At 42.7% G+C, this 18154-nt stretch overlaps 1 protein-coding gene across 1 annotated transcript; it reads left to right on the top strand.

Annotated features, from left to right (window-relative positions):
• The first annotated feature begins 325 nt into the window (after positions 1–325).
• On the top strand, positions 326–16996 carry ubfd1 (ubiquitin family domain containing 1). The gene is made up of 7 exons (XM_061905299.1): positions 326–484; positions 4847–5113; positions 5174–5382; positions 11682–11747; positions 11812–11917; positions 11994–12076; positions 16508–16996. The coding sequence occupies exons 1-7, from the start codon at positions 469–471 to the stop codon at positions 16616–16618; spliced, it is 858 nt and encodes a 285-aa protein (XP_061761283.1). The 5' UTR covers positions 326–468; the 3' UTR covers positions 16619–16996.
• Positions 16997–18154: the final 1158 nt, after the last annotated feature.

Here is an 18154-nt window from a genome sequence, read left to right as displayed (position 1 = left end):
ATAAGAACTCGCCAACCAATAGGAAACGAGGAAAGTGCCACCTCTCTTCCTGCTACAACAAAGAACATCTCCGAAACGAGAGCGTTCTCTGTCATCCAATTCCGCCTTCGTGGTTCCAATACACTTTAAACGACCGCGTTCGTATTTTTTACAGTTAAAACTCCAATTTACTCGACTAAAGTAACGTATCATGTAAAACGGAGAAAAAAACACTTTATGGAGCGTTATTTTAAACTCCATTTATTTCGTTTTTTCACCCCGCCCCGGTTTATAAAACCAATTTATTATACGTGCATTCCTAGACGTGAGCGAACATGAGGACGCGTGCTATCTATGTATCCGTTTGATAACACGTGGTAATCCCACGTATGTCCACTTTTTTAACGTCCCGGAGGAGCGGCACCATCTTGCCCTGTAGTGACACTCTTCGGCTCGGTGGAAGGTTTCCACTGATTGTACACAATCATCATGGCGGCCCGGGATGGTGGGTATTGAACACAACATAGCAGCATTTTCTTCATTCCGTTACACCAACTTTTGCCCGCGGGCGACGATTTAAAGCGGGCGGCTCGTAGGCGCGTTAACACCAGGTCGTGTCCTTAAAAATACAAGAAATAAAAATCCACGTACATGTTGGGGTGAGAGGCGAGCTAACGTCAGAAACTGCGAACAAGTCCTAATATTCTCTGTTCTGTGAAAGAGGGGACTTAAAACTCCGTCAAATGTCTTCTTTTATTTAAGTCATCTTCAAATGTATTTTTTTAGAGAGTTGTGAGTAAGGAAAATGAAAGTGATAAATGCAGTGTCATGTGGAAAGTGTTTCGATTTTACTCCATTATCTGCTACAAAGCAGTCATTATGAGAGATAAAATGTAAATTATGTCGATTAAAAAGCGAATATAGTCAATTAGTCAACACATACACACCAGGTGTGGTGAAATTATCTCCTGCATTTGACCCATACCCATGTTCACGTTTGGGAGGTGAGGGGAACAGTGAGCAGCAGCCGTGGCCGCGCCCGGGGTTACATTTTTGGTGATTTAACCCCCAGTTCCAACCCTTGATGCTGAGTGTCAAGCAGGGAGGAAACGGGTCCCGTTTTTGTAGTGTTTGGTGTGACTCGGCCGGGGTTTGAACTCACAACCTACGGATCTAGTTAATAGTGTGAGAGTCCAGTCCATAGTGGATCTAGTTGATAGTGTGAGAGTCCAGTCCATAGTGGATCTAGTTAATAGTGGGAGAGTCCAGTCCGTAGTGGATCTAGTTAATAATGTGAGAGTCCAGTCTATAGTGGATCTAGTTAATAGTGTGAGAGTCCAGTCCATAGTGGATTTAGTTAATAGTGTGAGTCCAGTCCATAGTGGATCTAGTTAATAGTGTGAGAGTCCAGTCCATAGTGGATTTAGTTAATAGTGTGAGAGTCCAGACCATAGTCGATCTAGTTAATAGCGTGAGTCCAGTCCATAGTGGATGTAGTTAATAGTGTGAGTCCAGTCCATAGTGGATCTAGTTAATAGTGTGAGTCCAGTCCATAGTGGATGTAGTTAATAATGTGAGAGTCCAGTCCATAGTGGATCTAATATAAGAGTGTGGGAGTCCAGTCCATATTGGATCTAGTAATAGTGTGAGAGTCCAGTCCATAGTGGATCTAGTTAATAGTGTGAGAGTCCAGTCCATAGTGGATCTAGTTAATAGTGTGAGGGTCCAGACCATAGTGGAGCTAGTTAAGTGTGAGTCCAGTCAATAGTGGATCTAGTTAATAATGTGAGAGTCCAGCCCATAGTGGATTTAGTTAATATTGTAAGAGTCCAGTCCATAGTGGATCTAGTTATTGTGTGAGAGTCCAGTCCATAGTAGATCTAGTTAATAATGTGAGAGTCCAGTCCATAGTAAATTTAGTTAATAGTGTGAGAGTCCAGTCCTTAGTGGATCTAACATAATAGTGTGAGAGTCCAGTCCATATTGGATCTACTTAATAGTGTGAGAGTCCAGTCCAAGTGAAATGTGTTATAGTATTACACTCAGCTTCAAATGTATTGTTTTAGAGAGTTGTGAGTTGTAAGGAAAATGAAAGTGATAAATGCAGTGTCATGTGGAAAGTGTTTCGATTTTACTCCATTATCTGCTACAAAGCAGTCATTATGAGAGATAAAATGTAAATTAGGTCGATTAAAAAGCGAATATAGTCAATTAAATAACACATACACACCAGGTGTGGTGAAATTATCTTCTGCATTTGACCCATACCCATGTTCACGCTTGGGAGGTGAGGGGAGCAGTGAGCAGCAGCCGTGGCCGCGCCCGGGGTTACATTTTTGGTGTTTCAACTCTTGATGCCGAGTGTCAAGCAGGGAGGAAACGGGTCCCGTTTTTGTTGTATTTGGTGTGACTCGGCCGGGGTTTGAACTCACGACCTACCGATCTCAGGGCGGACACTCCAACCACACCACAAGTGTCTCAAACGGCTGTGCGATCCACATCGAGGCAAGGAAAAACTCAACCCCATTGGGATGACAATGAGAAAACCTCGGAGGGGACCGACGATGTGGGGACCCCCGAGCAACCGGTGCAATGGACGTCGAGTTTATCTAGTCAATAGTTTGAGAGTCCAGTCCATAGTGGATCTAGTTAATAGTGCGGGAGTCCAGTCCATAGTGGATTTAGTTAATAGTGTGAGAGTCCAGTCCATAGTGGATTTAGTTAATAGTGTGAGAGTCCAGACCATAGTCGATCTAGTTAATAGTGTGAGTCCAGTCCATAGTGGATCTAGTTAATGGTGTGAGAGTCCAGTCCATAGTTGATCTAGAATATTAGTGTGAGAGTCCAGTCCATAGTGGATCTACTTAATAGTGTGAAAGTCCCGTCCACAGTGGATCCAGTTAGTAGTGAGAGTCCAGTCCATAGTGGATCTAAAATAGTTGTGTGAGAGTCCAGTCCATAGTGGATCTAAAAAGGTAGTGTGAGAGTCCAGTCCATAGTGGATTTAGTTAATAGTGTGAGAGTCCAGTCCATAGTGGATTTAGTTGATAGTGTGAGAGTCCAGACCATAGTCGATCTAGTTAATAGTGTGAGTCCAGTCCATAGTGGATCTAGTTAATAGTGTGAGAGTCCAGTCCATAGTGGATCTAGAATATTAGTGTGAGAGTCCAGTCCATAGTGGATCTAGAATATTAGTGTGAGAGTCCAGTCCATAGTGGATCTACTTAATAGTGTGAGAGTCCCGTCCACAGTGGATCCACTTAGTAGTGAGAGTCCAGTCCATAGTGGATCTAAAATAGTTGTGTGAGAGTCCAGTCCATAGTGGATCTAAAAAGGTAGTGTGAGAGTCCAGTCCATAGTGAATCTAGTTATTGTGTGAGAGTCCAGTCCATAGTGAATCTAGTTATTGTGTGAGAGTCCAGTCCATAGTGGATCTACTTAATAGTGTGAAAGTCCCGTCCACAGTGGATCCAGTTAGTAGTGAGAGTCCAGTCCATAGTGGATCTAAAATAGTTGTGTGAGAGTCCAGTCCATAGTGGATCTAAAAAGGTAGTGTGAGAGTCCAGTCCATAGTGGATTTAGTTAATAGTGTGAGAGTCCAGTCCATAGTGGATTTAGTTAATAGTGTGAAAGTCCAGATCATAGTCGATCTAGTTAATAGTGTGAGTCCAGTCCATAGTGGATCTAGTTAATAGTGTGAGAGTCCAGTCCATAGTGGATCTAGAATATTAGTGTGAGAGTCCAGTCCATAGTGGATCTAGAATATTAGTGTGAGAGTCCAGTCCATAGTGGATCTACTTAATAGTGTGAGAGTCCCGTCCACAGTGGATCCAGTTAGTAGTGAGAGTCCAGTCCATAGTGGATCTAAAATAGTTGTGTGAGAGTCCAGTCCATAGTGGATCTAAAAAGGTAGTGTGAGAGTCCAGTCCATAGTGAATCTAGTTATTGTGTGAGAGTCCAGTCCATAGTGAATCTAGTTATTGTGTGAGAGTCCAGTCCATAGTCGATCTAGTTCATAGTGTCAGAGTCCAGTACATAGAGGAGCTAGTTAATGGTGTGAGAGTCCAGTCCATAGTGGATTTAGTTAATAGTTTGAGTCCAGTCCATAGTGGATCTAGTTCATAGTGTGAGAGTCCAGCCTATGGTGGATCTAGTTAATAGTGTGAGAGTCCAGTCCATAGTGGATCTAAAATAGTCGTGTGAGAGTCCAGTCCATAGTGGATCTAGTTAATAGTGTAAGAGTCCAGTCCATAGTGGATTTAGTTAATAGTGTGAGAGTACAGTCCATAGTAGATCTAGTTAATAATGTGAGAGGCCAGTCCATAGTGGATTTAGTTAATAGTGTGAGTCCAGTCCATAGTGGATCTATTTCATAGTGTGAGAGTCTAGTCCATGGTGGATCTAGTTCATAGACTCAGAGTCCAGTCCATAGTGGATCTAGTTAAGTGTGAGAGTCCAGTCCATAGAGGACCTAGTTAATAGTGTGAGAGTCCAGTCCATAGTGGGGCCAGCAGGAGATCACCTTGAATGGACACATGTCAGCAGCTCTGAGACATCCCCAACTGATGCACAGTACCCGACTTTGAACAGCTCGCGACTCATCTGAGGTCACCTCTCCACGCAGGAGAGGGGGGCAGAGCAGAAAAGAGACGGCAGATCAACTGGTCTATAAGGGGCTAGAGTATACAAATGAGTTTTAAGGAGGGACTTCAAATGATGATATGGTAACACTAGTGATTTCTAGTCTAGGAAAGGTTTTGCTTGATTCATTAGTGACGTGTTTCTTGCTACTTTATGTTGTGTATTATTTACATGAGGTTTGTGAAACTCACACGCTAACACCTCCGAAATCTGTTTTCCCTAACAGGAAGTGACGTTGTAATGCAAACGGACGTCGAGCCGAAAGAAGACGCTCCCCTGGTCGACTCGGATGAGAAGGGCGACTCGGCTTCCACGTCCAAGGCGGGGAACGCCACCACTCAGGACTCCCCCAGCATGAGCAACGGGGACGACGTGGAGGAGGAGGGCGAGACGGTAGACTTGAAGATCATCTGGAACAAGATCAAATACGACCTGAAGATCCCTCTGGACAGCACCGGCGCCAAGCTGAAGGAGAGGATCCACTCGCTCACCGGTGAGGAATCCCCCTTCCGCTAACCGGCGCCGGCCGAGTCTTAAAACGTCCTCTCGCCAGGTCTTCCGCCGGCCATGCAGAAGGTCATGTACAAAGGCCTGCTTCCGGAGGACAAGACGCTACGGGAGATAAAAGTGACCAGCGGCGCCAAGATCATGGTGGTGGGCTCCACCATCAACGACGTGCTGGCCGTCAGCACGCCCAAAGAGGTCATGCAGCAGGAAGTGAAAGCAGAGGAAAACAAGAAGGAGCCTCTATGCAGACAAAAGGTAGGAACTAGTCTGTCGCCACATGCTTGCACAAGTGTAAAAAGAAGTGAACTATCATGTTACGGGCGTTTTAATACGGGTATGATTTTTTGGCTTAGACCTCTTAAAGACCTACTGAAAGCCACTACTACCGACCACGCAGTCTGATAGCTTATATATCAATGATCAATCAATCAATGTTTACTTATATAGCCCTAAATCACTAGTGTCTCAAAGGGCTGCACAAACCACTACGACATCCTCGGTAGGCCCACATAAGGGCAAGGAAAACTCACACCCAGTGGGACGTCGGTGACAATGATGACTATGAGAACCTTGGAGAGGAGGAAAGCAATGGATGTCGAGCGGGTCTAACATGATACTGTGAAAGTTCAATCCATAATGGATCCAACACAGTCGCGAGAGTCCAGTCCAAAGCGGATCCAACACAGCAGCGAGAGTCCCGTTCACAGCGGAGCCAGCAGGAAACCATCCCAAGCGGAGGCGGATCAGCAGCGCAGAGATGTCCCCAGCCGATACACAGGCAAGCAGTACATGGCCACCGGATCGGACCGGACCCCCTCCACAAGGGAGAGTGGGACATAGGAGAAAAAGAAAAGAAACGGCAGATCAACTGGTCTAAATAGGGAGTCTATTTAAAGGCTAGAGTATACAAATGAGTTTTAAGGTGAAACTTAAATGCTTCTACTGAGGTGGCATCTCAAACTTTTACCGGGAGGGCATTCCAGAGTACTGGAGCCCGAACGGAAAACGCTCTATAGCCCGCAGACTTTTTTTGGGCTTTGGGAATCACTAATAATAATAATAATAATAATATTAACATTGCAACACATGCCAATACGGCCGGTTTAGTTTACTAAATTGCAATTTTAAATTTCGCGCGGAAGTATCATGCTAAAAGGACGTGCTTGTAGAGGACATTTTGTTCCAGCACCGTTCCTAGCTATAAGTCGTCTGTTTTCATCGCATAATTCCACAGTATTCTGGACATCTGTGTTGCTGAGTCTTTTGCAATTTGTTCAATGAATAATGGAGACGTCAAAGAAGAAAGCTGTAGGTGGGAAGCGGTATATTGCGGCCGCCTTTAGCAACACAAACACAGCCGGTGTTTCATTGTTTACATTCCCGAAAGATGACGGTGAAGCTTTACTATGGAACAGAGATGTCAAGCGAACACGGTTGGATTGGACCACACACACAAAATACAGTGTATTATGCAGCGATCATTTCAAAAGATCGTGTTTCGAAGAGGGTCCCTTGCGAAGGGCAGAGATGGGTATCGCCACCACCCGTCGACTGGTGCTGAAGAACGGTGCGGGGCCGACCTTCAGGTTGTACAGGTACGACCATATAATCTCACTAAAACACTAGTAACACGATAAGCAGATAAGGGATTTTCCAGAATTATCCTAGTAAATTTGTCCAATAACATCTGAATCGCTCCAAATGTATAGTCTTTTTTTTTTCTAGTCCTTCACTCTCACTTTCCTCATCCACAAATTTCTCATCCTCGCTCAAATTAATGGGGAAATCGTCGCTTTCTCGGTCCGAATCGCTCTCGCTGCTGGTGGCCATGATTGTAAACAATGTTCAGATGTGAGGAGCTCCACAACCCGTGACGTCACGCGCACATCGTCTGCTACTTCCGGTACAGGCAAGGCTTTTTTATTAGCGACCAAAAATTGCGAACTTTATCGTCGATGTTCTCTAATAAATCCTTACAGCAAAAATATGGCAATATCGCGAAATGATCAAGTATGACACATAGAATGGACCTGCTGTCCCCGTTTAAATAAGAACATCTCATTTCAGTAGGCCTTTAAGGCCCAAGCTGTTTGTTTACATGCTTTTTTTTTTGTCTTTGCTATTTGGGCTTGTTGGACCCTAATTAGAATAAAAACTAAGAATCATCTTTTGATATGATGTACTCAGTCCATAAGTAACAAACGTGTCCTTCAGGTTAAGTGACATGCTAATTGGTATTTTTACACTTTTTACACCAAATTCCATTGTATGTTATACTCTTCTGACACCACCAGATGGCAGTGTAAGTGTCCACACAAGTGGCCATAAGACCCCAATTCAGTAGTGTACACAATTTTGGAAATAAGAGCTAAAAGGTGCTGTCCACGCATGAGACCCACTTAGCTTTTAGAGGTTTTAAAGTTACAGCAAAAAAAAAAAGGAATTAACATTGTGCAATTGCAGTACTCCAGTCTGTCAGCAAGTGGGCAGCAGTGAGTAGTGTGACGAAAACAATCAAAGAAGAATTGTGACCACTTTTAGGCGCACCCTGATTAGTAGCCAAATAATCATACCGGGATGGAATGAGGCTAATGAAGGGAATATGTTGGAAATCTTGGTTCCCCGGTGGCAGCAGCACTCATGCGGCCCTAGACCGTGACACTACCAACACCATCGTAAAAGGCGCAGATATTCAGAAAACAATCAAAAAAGAACTGTGACTACTTTTAGGCACACTCTGATTAGTGGTCAAATAATTATACTTGGATGGAATGAGGCTGATGAAGGGAAGATATTGGAAATCATGGTTCCCCAGTGGCAGCACTCATGCGGCCCTAGACAGAGACACTACAAAACACCACCGTAAAATGCGCAGATATTTAGAAAACAATCAAAGATGAATTGTGACGACTTTTAGGCACACTCTGATTTAGTGGCCAATTCAGCTCTAATCCAGCTCTCCAATTCAGGCGGCCAAACAGTGACACTGCTTTTAGAATGTCACAGTACACTTTGGGATTTATGTTTTTCCCCCACAATACTCCGCTGCTCCCCAGAGAAAATGTGCTTTATAAATATAATTAAGTTCACCATCAGAGCTAATGTGCTTTATAAATGTTATTAACTTGACCATCAGAACGTATTGGAATGTGTTGCCTTCCCTCCACCATTAATGAATGCAGCCCCGGACCATGATGCTATCACCACCAAGGGAGCGAACCATCAGAATGTCGCAGTCCGTGTTGGAATTTGTGTTTTCCCCCTCAAAGAAACACAACTCTCCAATTCCGGCGGCACTCATGTGGTCCCAAATTGTTACACTACCTTTAGAATGTCAAAGTACATGTTGGGATTCATGTATGTGCTAACAGGGTATCCGCGGATCCTTAAAAAGTCTTAAATTCATGTATCTAAAATTAAGGCCTTAAAAAGTATTACATTTATTAGAAATTCCTAAGATGGTCTTAAATTCAGTACTCAATGGTCTTAAATTGTCGGGCCAGTTTTTTTTTGTTTTTTTCGGGGCACGTTTTTGAGTAAAAGTGAGTGATTTCAGTGTCAGTCACGCGCAGACCACATCAATCAATCAATCAATCAATGTTTACTTATATAGCCCTAAATCACTAGTGTCTCAAAGGGCTGCACAAACCACTACGACATCCTCGGTAGGCCCACATAAGGGCAAGGAAAACTCACACCCAGTGGGACGTCGGTGACAATGATGACTATGAGAACCTTGGAGAGGAGGAAAGCAATGGATGTCGAGCGGGTCTAACATGATACTGTGAAAGTTCAATCCATAATGGATCCAACACAGTCGCGAGAGTCCAGTCCAAAGCGGATCCAACACAGCAGCGAGAGTCCCGTTCACAGCGGAGCCAGCAGGAAACCATCCCAAGCGGAGGCGGATCAGCAGCGCAGAGATGTCCCCAGCCGATACACAGGCGAGCAGTACATGGCCACCGGATCGGACCGGACCCCCTCCACAAGGGAGAGTGGGACATAGGAGAAAAAGAAAAGAAACGGCAGATCAACTGGTCTAAAAAGGGAGTCTATTTAAAGGCTAGAGTATACAAATGAGTTTTAGGGTGAGACTTAAATGCTTCTACTGAGGTGGCATCTCGAACTGTTACCGGGAGGGCATTCCAGAGTACTGGAGCCCAAGTACTGGAGTACTTCTTCCTTTCTTCCTCGCGTCCCGCCTTTCAGTCAGCATGGGGAAATGCAAGTTTTGCGAGCGTTGGCTGGAGGACAGCCGGTTTAAAAGCTGGCTTAAGCCTGTTGCCGATCCCGAGGAGGCCAGGTGCATACTTTGTAAGAGGGATTTCAAACTTGGCACCATGAGAATTAGAGTGGTCGAATCGCACATGTAGTGCGGTAAGCATAAAATCGCGGCAGAGAGCCAAAAACAAACACCGGGCATCTCTCAGTTCTGCCTGGGTCCAGCGCCAACGCCCCCCCAGCTAGCAACAACTGCCGCTAGCAGCACTGACCTGACACTAATCTTCGGCGGGACAGCAACATTAAAATCCGAGGTGTTATGGATCTTGCACACTGTGGTGAAACATCAATCCTACACCTCAAATGACGGGATTGGCGATCTTTTTCGTGTGATGTTTCCTGATTCTCAGGTTGCTAATACATTTTCCTGCGGAACGGATAAAACAGCATAGCATATATTACGAGACACGGATTAGCACCTCACATCCAAAACCTGCTCTTCGACCAAGTCATTGTGTTAATGTTCGATGAAACACTGAATCACAGCACGAAGAAGAAACAACTGGATGTCCATGTTTTGTTGTTAATATTATAATACTGTTTTGCACTATTATTGCACTATTATTGACCAAATGTAATTTATTCATACCCTCACCACGGTTATTATGTTTTTACTGGCGTTGGTGTTGGTTTGTTTTGTTTTGGATGTCAAAGTTTTTGGATCTCTCAAGATTTTTGATAAGCTGTTTGGCAGAGTGGAGCTTATCAGTTTGTTTATTAACAAACATACAAAAAGTAAACTTGACTGATTGTCATTGAGGTTGTAGTACAGTGGGATCCCCAACCATCGCTTATATTTATAGATTTTTAAATTTCATTCAAGGTGGGACCAAAAAGGTCTTAAAGGGGAACATTATCACAATTTCAAAAGGGTTAAAAACAATAAAAATCAGTTCCCAGTGGCTTGTTGTATTTTTTGAAGTTTTTTTTCACAATTTTACCGGTCTCGGAATATCCCTAAATAAAGCTTTAAAGTGCCTTATTTTCGGCTCTCTGCGAAGACACTGGCCATTTCCCTGTGACGTCACACAGTGCTGCCAATGTAAACAAACAATGGGAATACCACAGCAAGATATAGCGACATTAGCTCGGATTCAAACTCGGATTTCAGCGACTTAAGCGATTCAACAGATTACGCATGTATTGAAACAGATGGTTGGAGTATGAAAATATTGAAGAAGAAACTGAAGCTATTGACGCTATTCATAGCCATAGCATGGCCGAATAGCTGCGTTAGCATCGCTGTTAAAATGTGCGGACCAAACGATCTGGACTTTCGCATCTTTTGACACTGGAGCAACTTAAATCCGTCGATTGGTAAGTGTTTGTTTCGCATTAAATGTGGGTGGAAGGAAACGTAATATAGTTGCAAATGCATCTACAGGTTATCCATACATCTCTGTTCCATGTCTGCTTTAGCACTGCCGGTAAATAGCATGTTAGCATCGATTAGCGTAGCATGTTAGCATCGATTAGCTGGCAGTCAACATCAACAAAACTCACCTTTGTGATTTTGTTGACTATCGTTTAAATGCATTTGCAGGTTATCCATACATCTCTGTGCCATGTCTGCCTTAGCATCGCCGGTCAAATGTGGAGACACTCCAGCACATTCAATGGGGGTCTGGCGGCAGACACTTTGGCATCTTCGGGCCAGTAGTGCAACTTGAATCCCTCCCTGTTAGTGTTGTTACACCCTCCGACAACACACTGTCGAGGCATGATGTCTCCAAGGTTCCAAAAAAATAGTCCAAAAAACGGAAAATAACAGAGCTGAGACCCGGTGTTTGTAATGTGTTGAAAATGAAAATGGCGGGTGTGTTACCTCGGCGACGTCACATTCTGACGTCATCGCCTCCAGCGAGATGAACAGAAAGGCGTTTAATTCGCCAAAATTCACCCATTTAGAGTTCGGAAATCGGTTAAAAAAATAGATGGTCTTTTTTCTGCACCATCAAGGTATTTATTGACGCTTACATAGGTCTGGTGATAATGTTCCCCTTTAAAAAGTCTTAAATTTTACTTGCTGAAACCTGCAGATACCCTGGCTAAGTCTCTAGAAAAAAATGTGCTATATAAATGTAATTCACTTCACCATCAGAATGTCACAGTGAACCACCGCTCCACTCATGCAACCCCGGACCATGATTCTACCACCACTAAGGGGAGCAGACCATTAGAATATCACAGTCCATTTTAGAATTTGTCCACTAATGCACACACTCGTGCATCATGCAATTATTTAAACTCATAACTTTTATGTTTTCTCCCAGCAACACAGGAAGGTTTTGGACAAAGGTAAACCAGAAGACATCATGCCGGCTATCAAAGGAACAAAAGTGAGCATGTTTGCGGTTTTGTCGCACGAGTCTTTGACCGCCACTGACCCACTTCCCCACACAGGAGCGACTACCAACAGTGCCTTTATCCGGAATGTACAATAAGTCCGGGGGGAAAGTACGACTCACGTTCAAACTGGAGCAGGATCAGCTGTGGATCGGCACGAAAGGTGAGCGGGCGTCTGGCGGTAGGTCGTCACCTTAAAGGGGGACGGCGGCGTCACTGTGGTGTCTCCGTGTGTGCAGAGAGGACAGAGAAGGTGCCGATGGGCTCCATTAAGAACGTGCTGTCCGAGCCTATTGAAGAGCACGAGGGCTATTTCATGATGGTGAGTAAGAGCGTTGCATCGACACCAGGGTCACACCAGGGTCACACCAGGGTCACACCAGGGCGACGGGCGGTGACGCTCGGCAGCTTCAGGCTCTGAAAGCAAGCAGGGAACAACACACAAATGTCTTACAAAAATGGAATGGAAATTATTTATGGAAAGGGTTAGTGTGTCTGCCTCACAATACGAAGGTCCTGCAGTCCTGGGTTCAAATCCAGGCTCGGGATCTTTCTGTGTGGAGTTTGCATGTTCTCCCCGTGAATGCGTGGGTTCCCTCCGGGTACTCCGGCTTCCTCCCACTTCCAAAGACATGCACCTGGGGATAGGTTGATTGGCAACACTAAATTGGCCCTAGTGTGTGAATGTGAGTGTGAATGTTGTCTGTCTATCTGTGTTGGCCCTGCGATGATGTGGCGACTTGTCCAGGGTGTACCCCGCCTTCCGCCCGATTGTAGCTGAGATAGGCGCCAGCGCCCCCCGCGACCCCGAAAGGGAATAAGCGGTAGAAAAATGGATGGATGGATGGATGGATGGAAATGAGTTGTCAATTTTTAACATGCACAAGACACATAAGAACTGAAAAGTACATTTTCGGCACAGTCCCACTAAGAGCAGACGTACGTTACAAGGAGACAAGACGGGACCACCAACGAATCAGCCATTTTTACGGCACCCCTTAAAAAAAGGTGGGAAAAAGTTGATATCGGGAAAGGGGGGAAGAGTAAAAAAATATCAGTCAAAGGTGGGTCCAGGCTGAGTCCAAGGGAAAAACACTCATTTGCAATGCACACATAAACATGTTACATTTAATCACGACAACTCGCACAGAGGGGGGGGGGGTGGAGCCCTAGGGCAGTGGTTCTTAAATGGGGGTACTTGAAGGTATGCCAAGGGGTACGTGCAATTTTTTAAAAAAATATTCTAAAAATAGCAACAATTCAAAAAACTCCTTTTATAAATATATTTATTGAATATTGTGGGGCGGTATAGCTCTGTTGGTAGAGTGGCCGTGCCAGCAACTTGAGGGTTGCAGGTTCGATTCCCGCTTCCGCCATCCTAGTCACTGCCGTTGTGTCCTTGGGCAAGACACTTTACCCACCTGCTCCCAGTGCCACCCACACTGGTTTAAATGTAACTTAGATATTGGGTGTCACTATGTAAAAGCGCTTTGAGTCACTAGAGAAAAGCGCTATATAAATATAATTCACAATAATTCACAATAATACTTTGACAAAATATGAATATAAGTTCATAAACTGTGAAAAGAAATGCAAAAATTCAATATTCAGTGTTGACAGCTAGGTTTTTTGTGTACATGTTCCATAAATATTCAATCAATGTTTATTTATATAGCCCCAAATCACAAATGTCTCAAAGGACTGCACAAATCATTACGACAACAACATCCTCGGAAGAACCCACAAATATTGATGTTAAAGATTCATTTTTTTTGTGAAGAGATGTTTAGAATTAAGTTCATGAATCCGGATGGATCGCTATTAAAATCCCCAAAGAGGGCACTTTAAGTTGATGATTACTTCTATGTGTAGAAATCTTTATCTATAATTGAATCATTTGTTTATTTTTCAACAAGTTTTTAGTTATTTTTATGTCTTTTTTTCTTAATAGTTTAAGAAAGACCACTATAAATTAACAATATTTTGCACTGTTATACAATTTAATAAATCAGAAACTAATGACATAGTGCTTTATCTCTTTTTTTTCAACCAAAAATGCTTTGCTCTGATTAGGAGGTACTTGAATTAAAAACATGTTTACAGGGGGTACATCACTGAAAAAAGGTTGAGAACCGCTGCCCTAGGGGAAGAAAAAGCAGTGGTGAAGGCGTGGGGTGGGGGAGGGGAGGTGTGTGAGTGTGTGCCCAATTGTCTTGGGTGTGATGGTGTAATGGTTTTGTAGACTGAAGCCAGTCTGAAAAAGTTTGGCTCCAAATGTCGTTGAGAAGGGAGGGAGGTCAAAAGCGTCCATCTCCCGGGGCAAGCATTCTCCCGATTTCCACCCAGACAACAATATTTGGGGCGTGCTTTTGGCGTCCTCTCTCACCTGAAAAGGAGACTATTATGTATGTCTCCGTTATCCATAGCTTTATAACCCATAAAGTAGGCAGGCACGGAGCTATTTCTCAGCGCGTGTTTATTCCAGCCGGGACGCTGACACACTGCCACACAACATACAGATTCCCATCATGCATTGCTTCAACACTACGGCAAGTAGTAATGTCCAAAAACATAACAGAGACGAAGCATAAGAACAAGAAAGAGACATGGCAACTATGAGTAATAAGAAGAAGTGAAGTGAAGTGAATTATATTTACATAGCGCTTTTTCTCTAGTGACTCAAAGCGCTTTACATAGTGAAACCCAATATCTAAGTTACATTCAAACCAGTGTGGGTGGCACTGGGAGCAGGTGGGTAAAGTTTCTTGCCCAAAGACACAACGGCAGTGACTAGGATGGCGGAAGGGGAAATTGAACCTGCAACCCTCAAATTGCTGGCACGGCCACTCTACCAACCGAGCTAAACCGCCCCTAGAAGTATGCTTGCAAGTTCCAAAATGATTGGAAAAAAATAATTTCAACTAATTTCAAATAATTAAAACGCCGCTGTACGGATTGGTACACGGCCATAGGGAGAAGTACAGAGGGCCAATAAACCTTAAAGGGCCAGTCACATAATATCTACGGCCTTTCACACACACAAGTGATTGCAATTCATACTTAGTCAACAGCCATACAGGTCACACTAAGGGTGGCCGTATAAACAACTTTAAGACTGTTAGAAACATGCGCCACACTGTGAACCCACACCAAACAAGAATGACAAACACATTTCGGGAGAACATCCGCACCGTAACACAACATTAGATTAGATTAGATAGTATTCCGTCAGGAGAGTTCCTTCAGGAAAATTAAAATTTTCAGCACAATCCCATTCAAGATCAGACAAACATTACAGGGAGACAGAACAGGATCGCTGACAGGTCTGCCGGCTTCCAGCGCCCCTCACAAAAAAGATGAGATACAGGTAAACGGGGGGGCAGGAGGGAGAAAAAAATAGGAGAATAAAATAAAATTTAAAAATTGGTCTTAGCCTGGGCTTTGGAGAGGGGGTGCAGACTGAGGCCAAGGGGGAAAAACAACTCATAGCCATAGTACACAACCCTCTCACATAGCCATAGAACAACTCTTAGCCATAGAGACATAAACAAAACAGAACAAATACTCAGAACCCCTTGCAGCATTAACTCTTCCAGGACCCTACAATATACCTACCCCACCACCTCAACTTCCTCATGTTCTCTCAGGGAGAACATGTCCCAAATCACAAGCTGCAGTTTTGAGGCATGTTAAAAAAAAAAATAATGTACTTTGTGACTTCAATAATAAATACGGCAGTGGCATGTTGGCATTTTTTTTTTCTCCATAACTTGAGTTGATTTATTTTGGAAAACCTTGTTACATTGTTTAATGCAGTGGTCCCCAAACACTGGGCTGTGGCCCGATTGGTACCGGGCCGCAGAATAATTTTTTATTCATTTTTTTAAAAAATAAATAAAAATTTGTTATTTTTTTATTTATTTATTAAATCAACATGAAAAACACAATATACACTAACAATTAGTGCACCAACCACAAAAAACTCCCTTTTTCATGACAAGAACGTCCCTTTTTCATGACAAAAAATAAATAAAGTAAAAAATCATCCCTCCACCTCCGGGCCGCGGGAACAATTATTAATCGTTGACCGGTCCGCGGATACAAAAAGGTTGGGGACCACTGGTTTAATGCATCCACCGGGGCATCACAACAAAATTAGGCATAATAATGTGTATAGCTCGGTTGGTAGAGTGGCCATGCCAGCAACTTGAGGGTTGCAGGTTCGATTCCCGCTTCCGCCATCCTAGTCACTGTCGTTGTGTCCTTGGGCAAGACACTTTACCCACCTGCTCCCTGTGCGACCCACACTGGTTTAAATGTAACATAGATATTGGGTATCACTATGCAAAGCGCTTTGAGTCACTAGAGAAAAGCGCTATATAAATATAATTCACTTCACAATTCCACGACTGTATATATTGGTTGATATCGGAATCGGTAATTAAGGTTGGACAATATCGGGCAAAAAAAAAGCCATTATCTGACATCTCTAGTGAAAACTCTTTTGTTGGATACAAAACATTATGCCGCACTTTCTCAAGCTGCAGGGTTCAAAGCGTTGGAAAAAAGTAGCCGCTTATAGTCCAGGAAATATGGTAATCAGACTTCCATTTTTTATTTATTTTTTTCCGTTTTTTTTTTGTTTCGCATGTGTACATTTCCGCTTCCACGATTAATCAGAGCCTAAGACAAAGTGATGTTGATCCTTGGTGTGTCGTTCAATGAGTCAATACATCATCTATTTGGCTCCCAGGCGTTCCAGTTGGGTCCCACAGAAGCGTCTCAGTATTGGGTCTACTGGGTGCCTGTACAGTTCGTGGATGCAATCAAAGACACAGTCCTGGGAAAATGGCAGTATTTCTAATGTGCCTCTTAGGTTTTTGTTTTGTTTTTTATTTTATTTTTATTTTTTTTACATTGAACTGGGACAAAGACCAGCGAGGAGAGCGTGAGAGTCAACACCGCGCTAAAGGAAATTTCTTTCTCAGAATCAATCTGAAGGAAAACCCGACGGACGTCCGTGGACAAAGAAATAGTTTTATTTTTTATTTTTAAGGATTAAAACGTGAACTACACGGCAGCGTAAACATTTCTCAGACCCCCCCCACGCTTCCCCCGAGCATTTGTGGGTTTCAACAAGTCCAATCCAAGGGAAAACACAGTGAAACAATTGTACAGAAATTGCTAACAATTTTCTCCTGTTATTCTTAAAGAAATAAAAGTTATTTAATGAAATGAAGAACCAGCTTTTTGTCTTTTTTAAAAAAATGTATGCTTTTTTTGCTGAATACGTTTTGTATTAATTAGCAGCATTTTCATTTCACACTGGTGTATTTAAAGCAGGTGAAATATAACATGACGCCATCATGAATCTGTTTCTCTTTTAATAGTTGTGGGTCACTGCCGGATTTGGTGATTGATTGATTGATTGATACTTTTATTAGTAGATAGCACAGTACAGTACATATTCCGTACAATTGACCACTAAATGGTAACACCCCAATAAGTTTTTCAACTTGTTTAAGTCGGGGTCCACGTTAATCAATTCATGGTATGTTGCGCATGTGTAACTTACTTAGACTTGGTTCCTCACGTTCCTGTTGGAATATTGGGCGACGAGTCCCCTCCATTTGTTTCTTGCTCCATGCCAGATGACTACCGTTTTTCTCAGGTCTTCCTTGCGTAAACTTCCTGCTAAAGTTTGGCGACTTTGAGCCGTTAAAAATATTACAAAAATAACTGGATGTACGTTTAGAATATTTAGAGAGCTAAAATAATTTCAGCTTCGAAATTGCAATAACTAAAACATTTTTAATTTTGTCAAAGTTTTGACGGGACGAAAATATTAAAATGCCCGTGTTTTGTGTTAAAATGCTTTTATTAGTCCAAGGTTCCAGTTTGACGAAAATAGTAAAATGCCTGTGTTTTATGTTAAAAACAATTTTTATTTAATCGAAGGTCCCAGTTTGACGAAAATATTAAAATTCCTGTTTTGTGTTTGTATTTTTTTAATTTAGTTAAATTTTTCAGTTTGACGAAAATATTAAAATGCCTGTTTTGTGTTTCCATTTTTTTAATTTAGTCAAAGGTTCCAGTTTGGCGACAATGGTAAAATGCCTGTGTTTTGTTTACATTTTTTTTAATTTAGTCGAAGGTTTCACTATTTTGACGAAAATAGTAAAATGCCTGTGTTTTATGTTAAAAACTATTTTTATTTAATCGAAGGTTTCAGTTTGAGGAAAATATTAAAATGCCTGTTTTGTGTTTCCATTTTTTTAATTTAGTCGAAAGTTCCAGTTTGACGAAAATATTAAAACGCCTGTTTTGTTTCCATTTTTTTAATTTAGTTGAAGGTTCCAGTCTGACGAGAATATTAAAATGCCTGTGTTTTGTTTAAATT

The sequence above is a fragment of the Nerophis ophidion genome, linkage group LG07, assembly GCF_033978795.1.
Source record: "Nerophis ophidion isolate RoL-2023_Sa linkage group LG07, RoL_Noph_v1.0, whole genome shotgun sequence".
NCBI classification, from domain to species: domain Eukaryota; kingdom Metazoa; phylum Chordata; class Actinopteri; order Syngnathiformes; family Syngnathidae; genus Nerophis; species Nerophis ophidion.
Note: the sequence above shows the minus strand (reverse complement) of the source record. Positions and strands in the feature narration are given on the sequence as shown.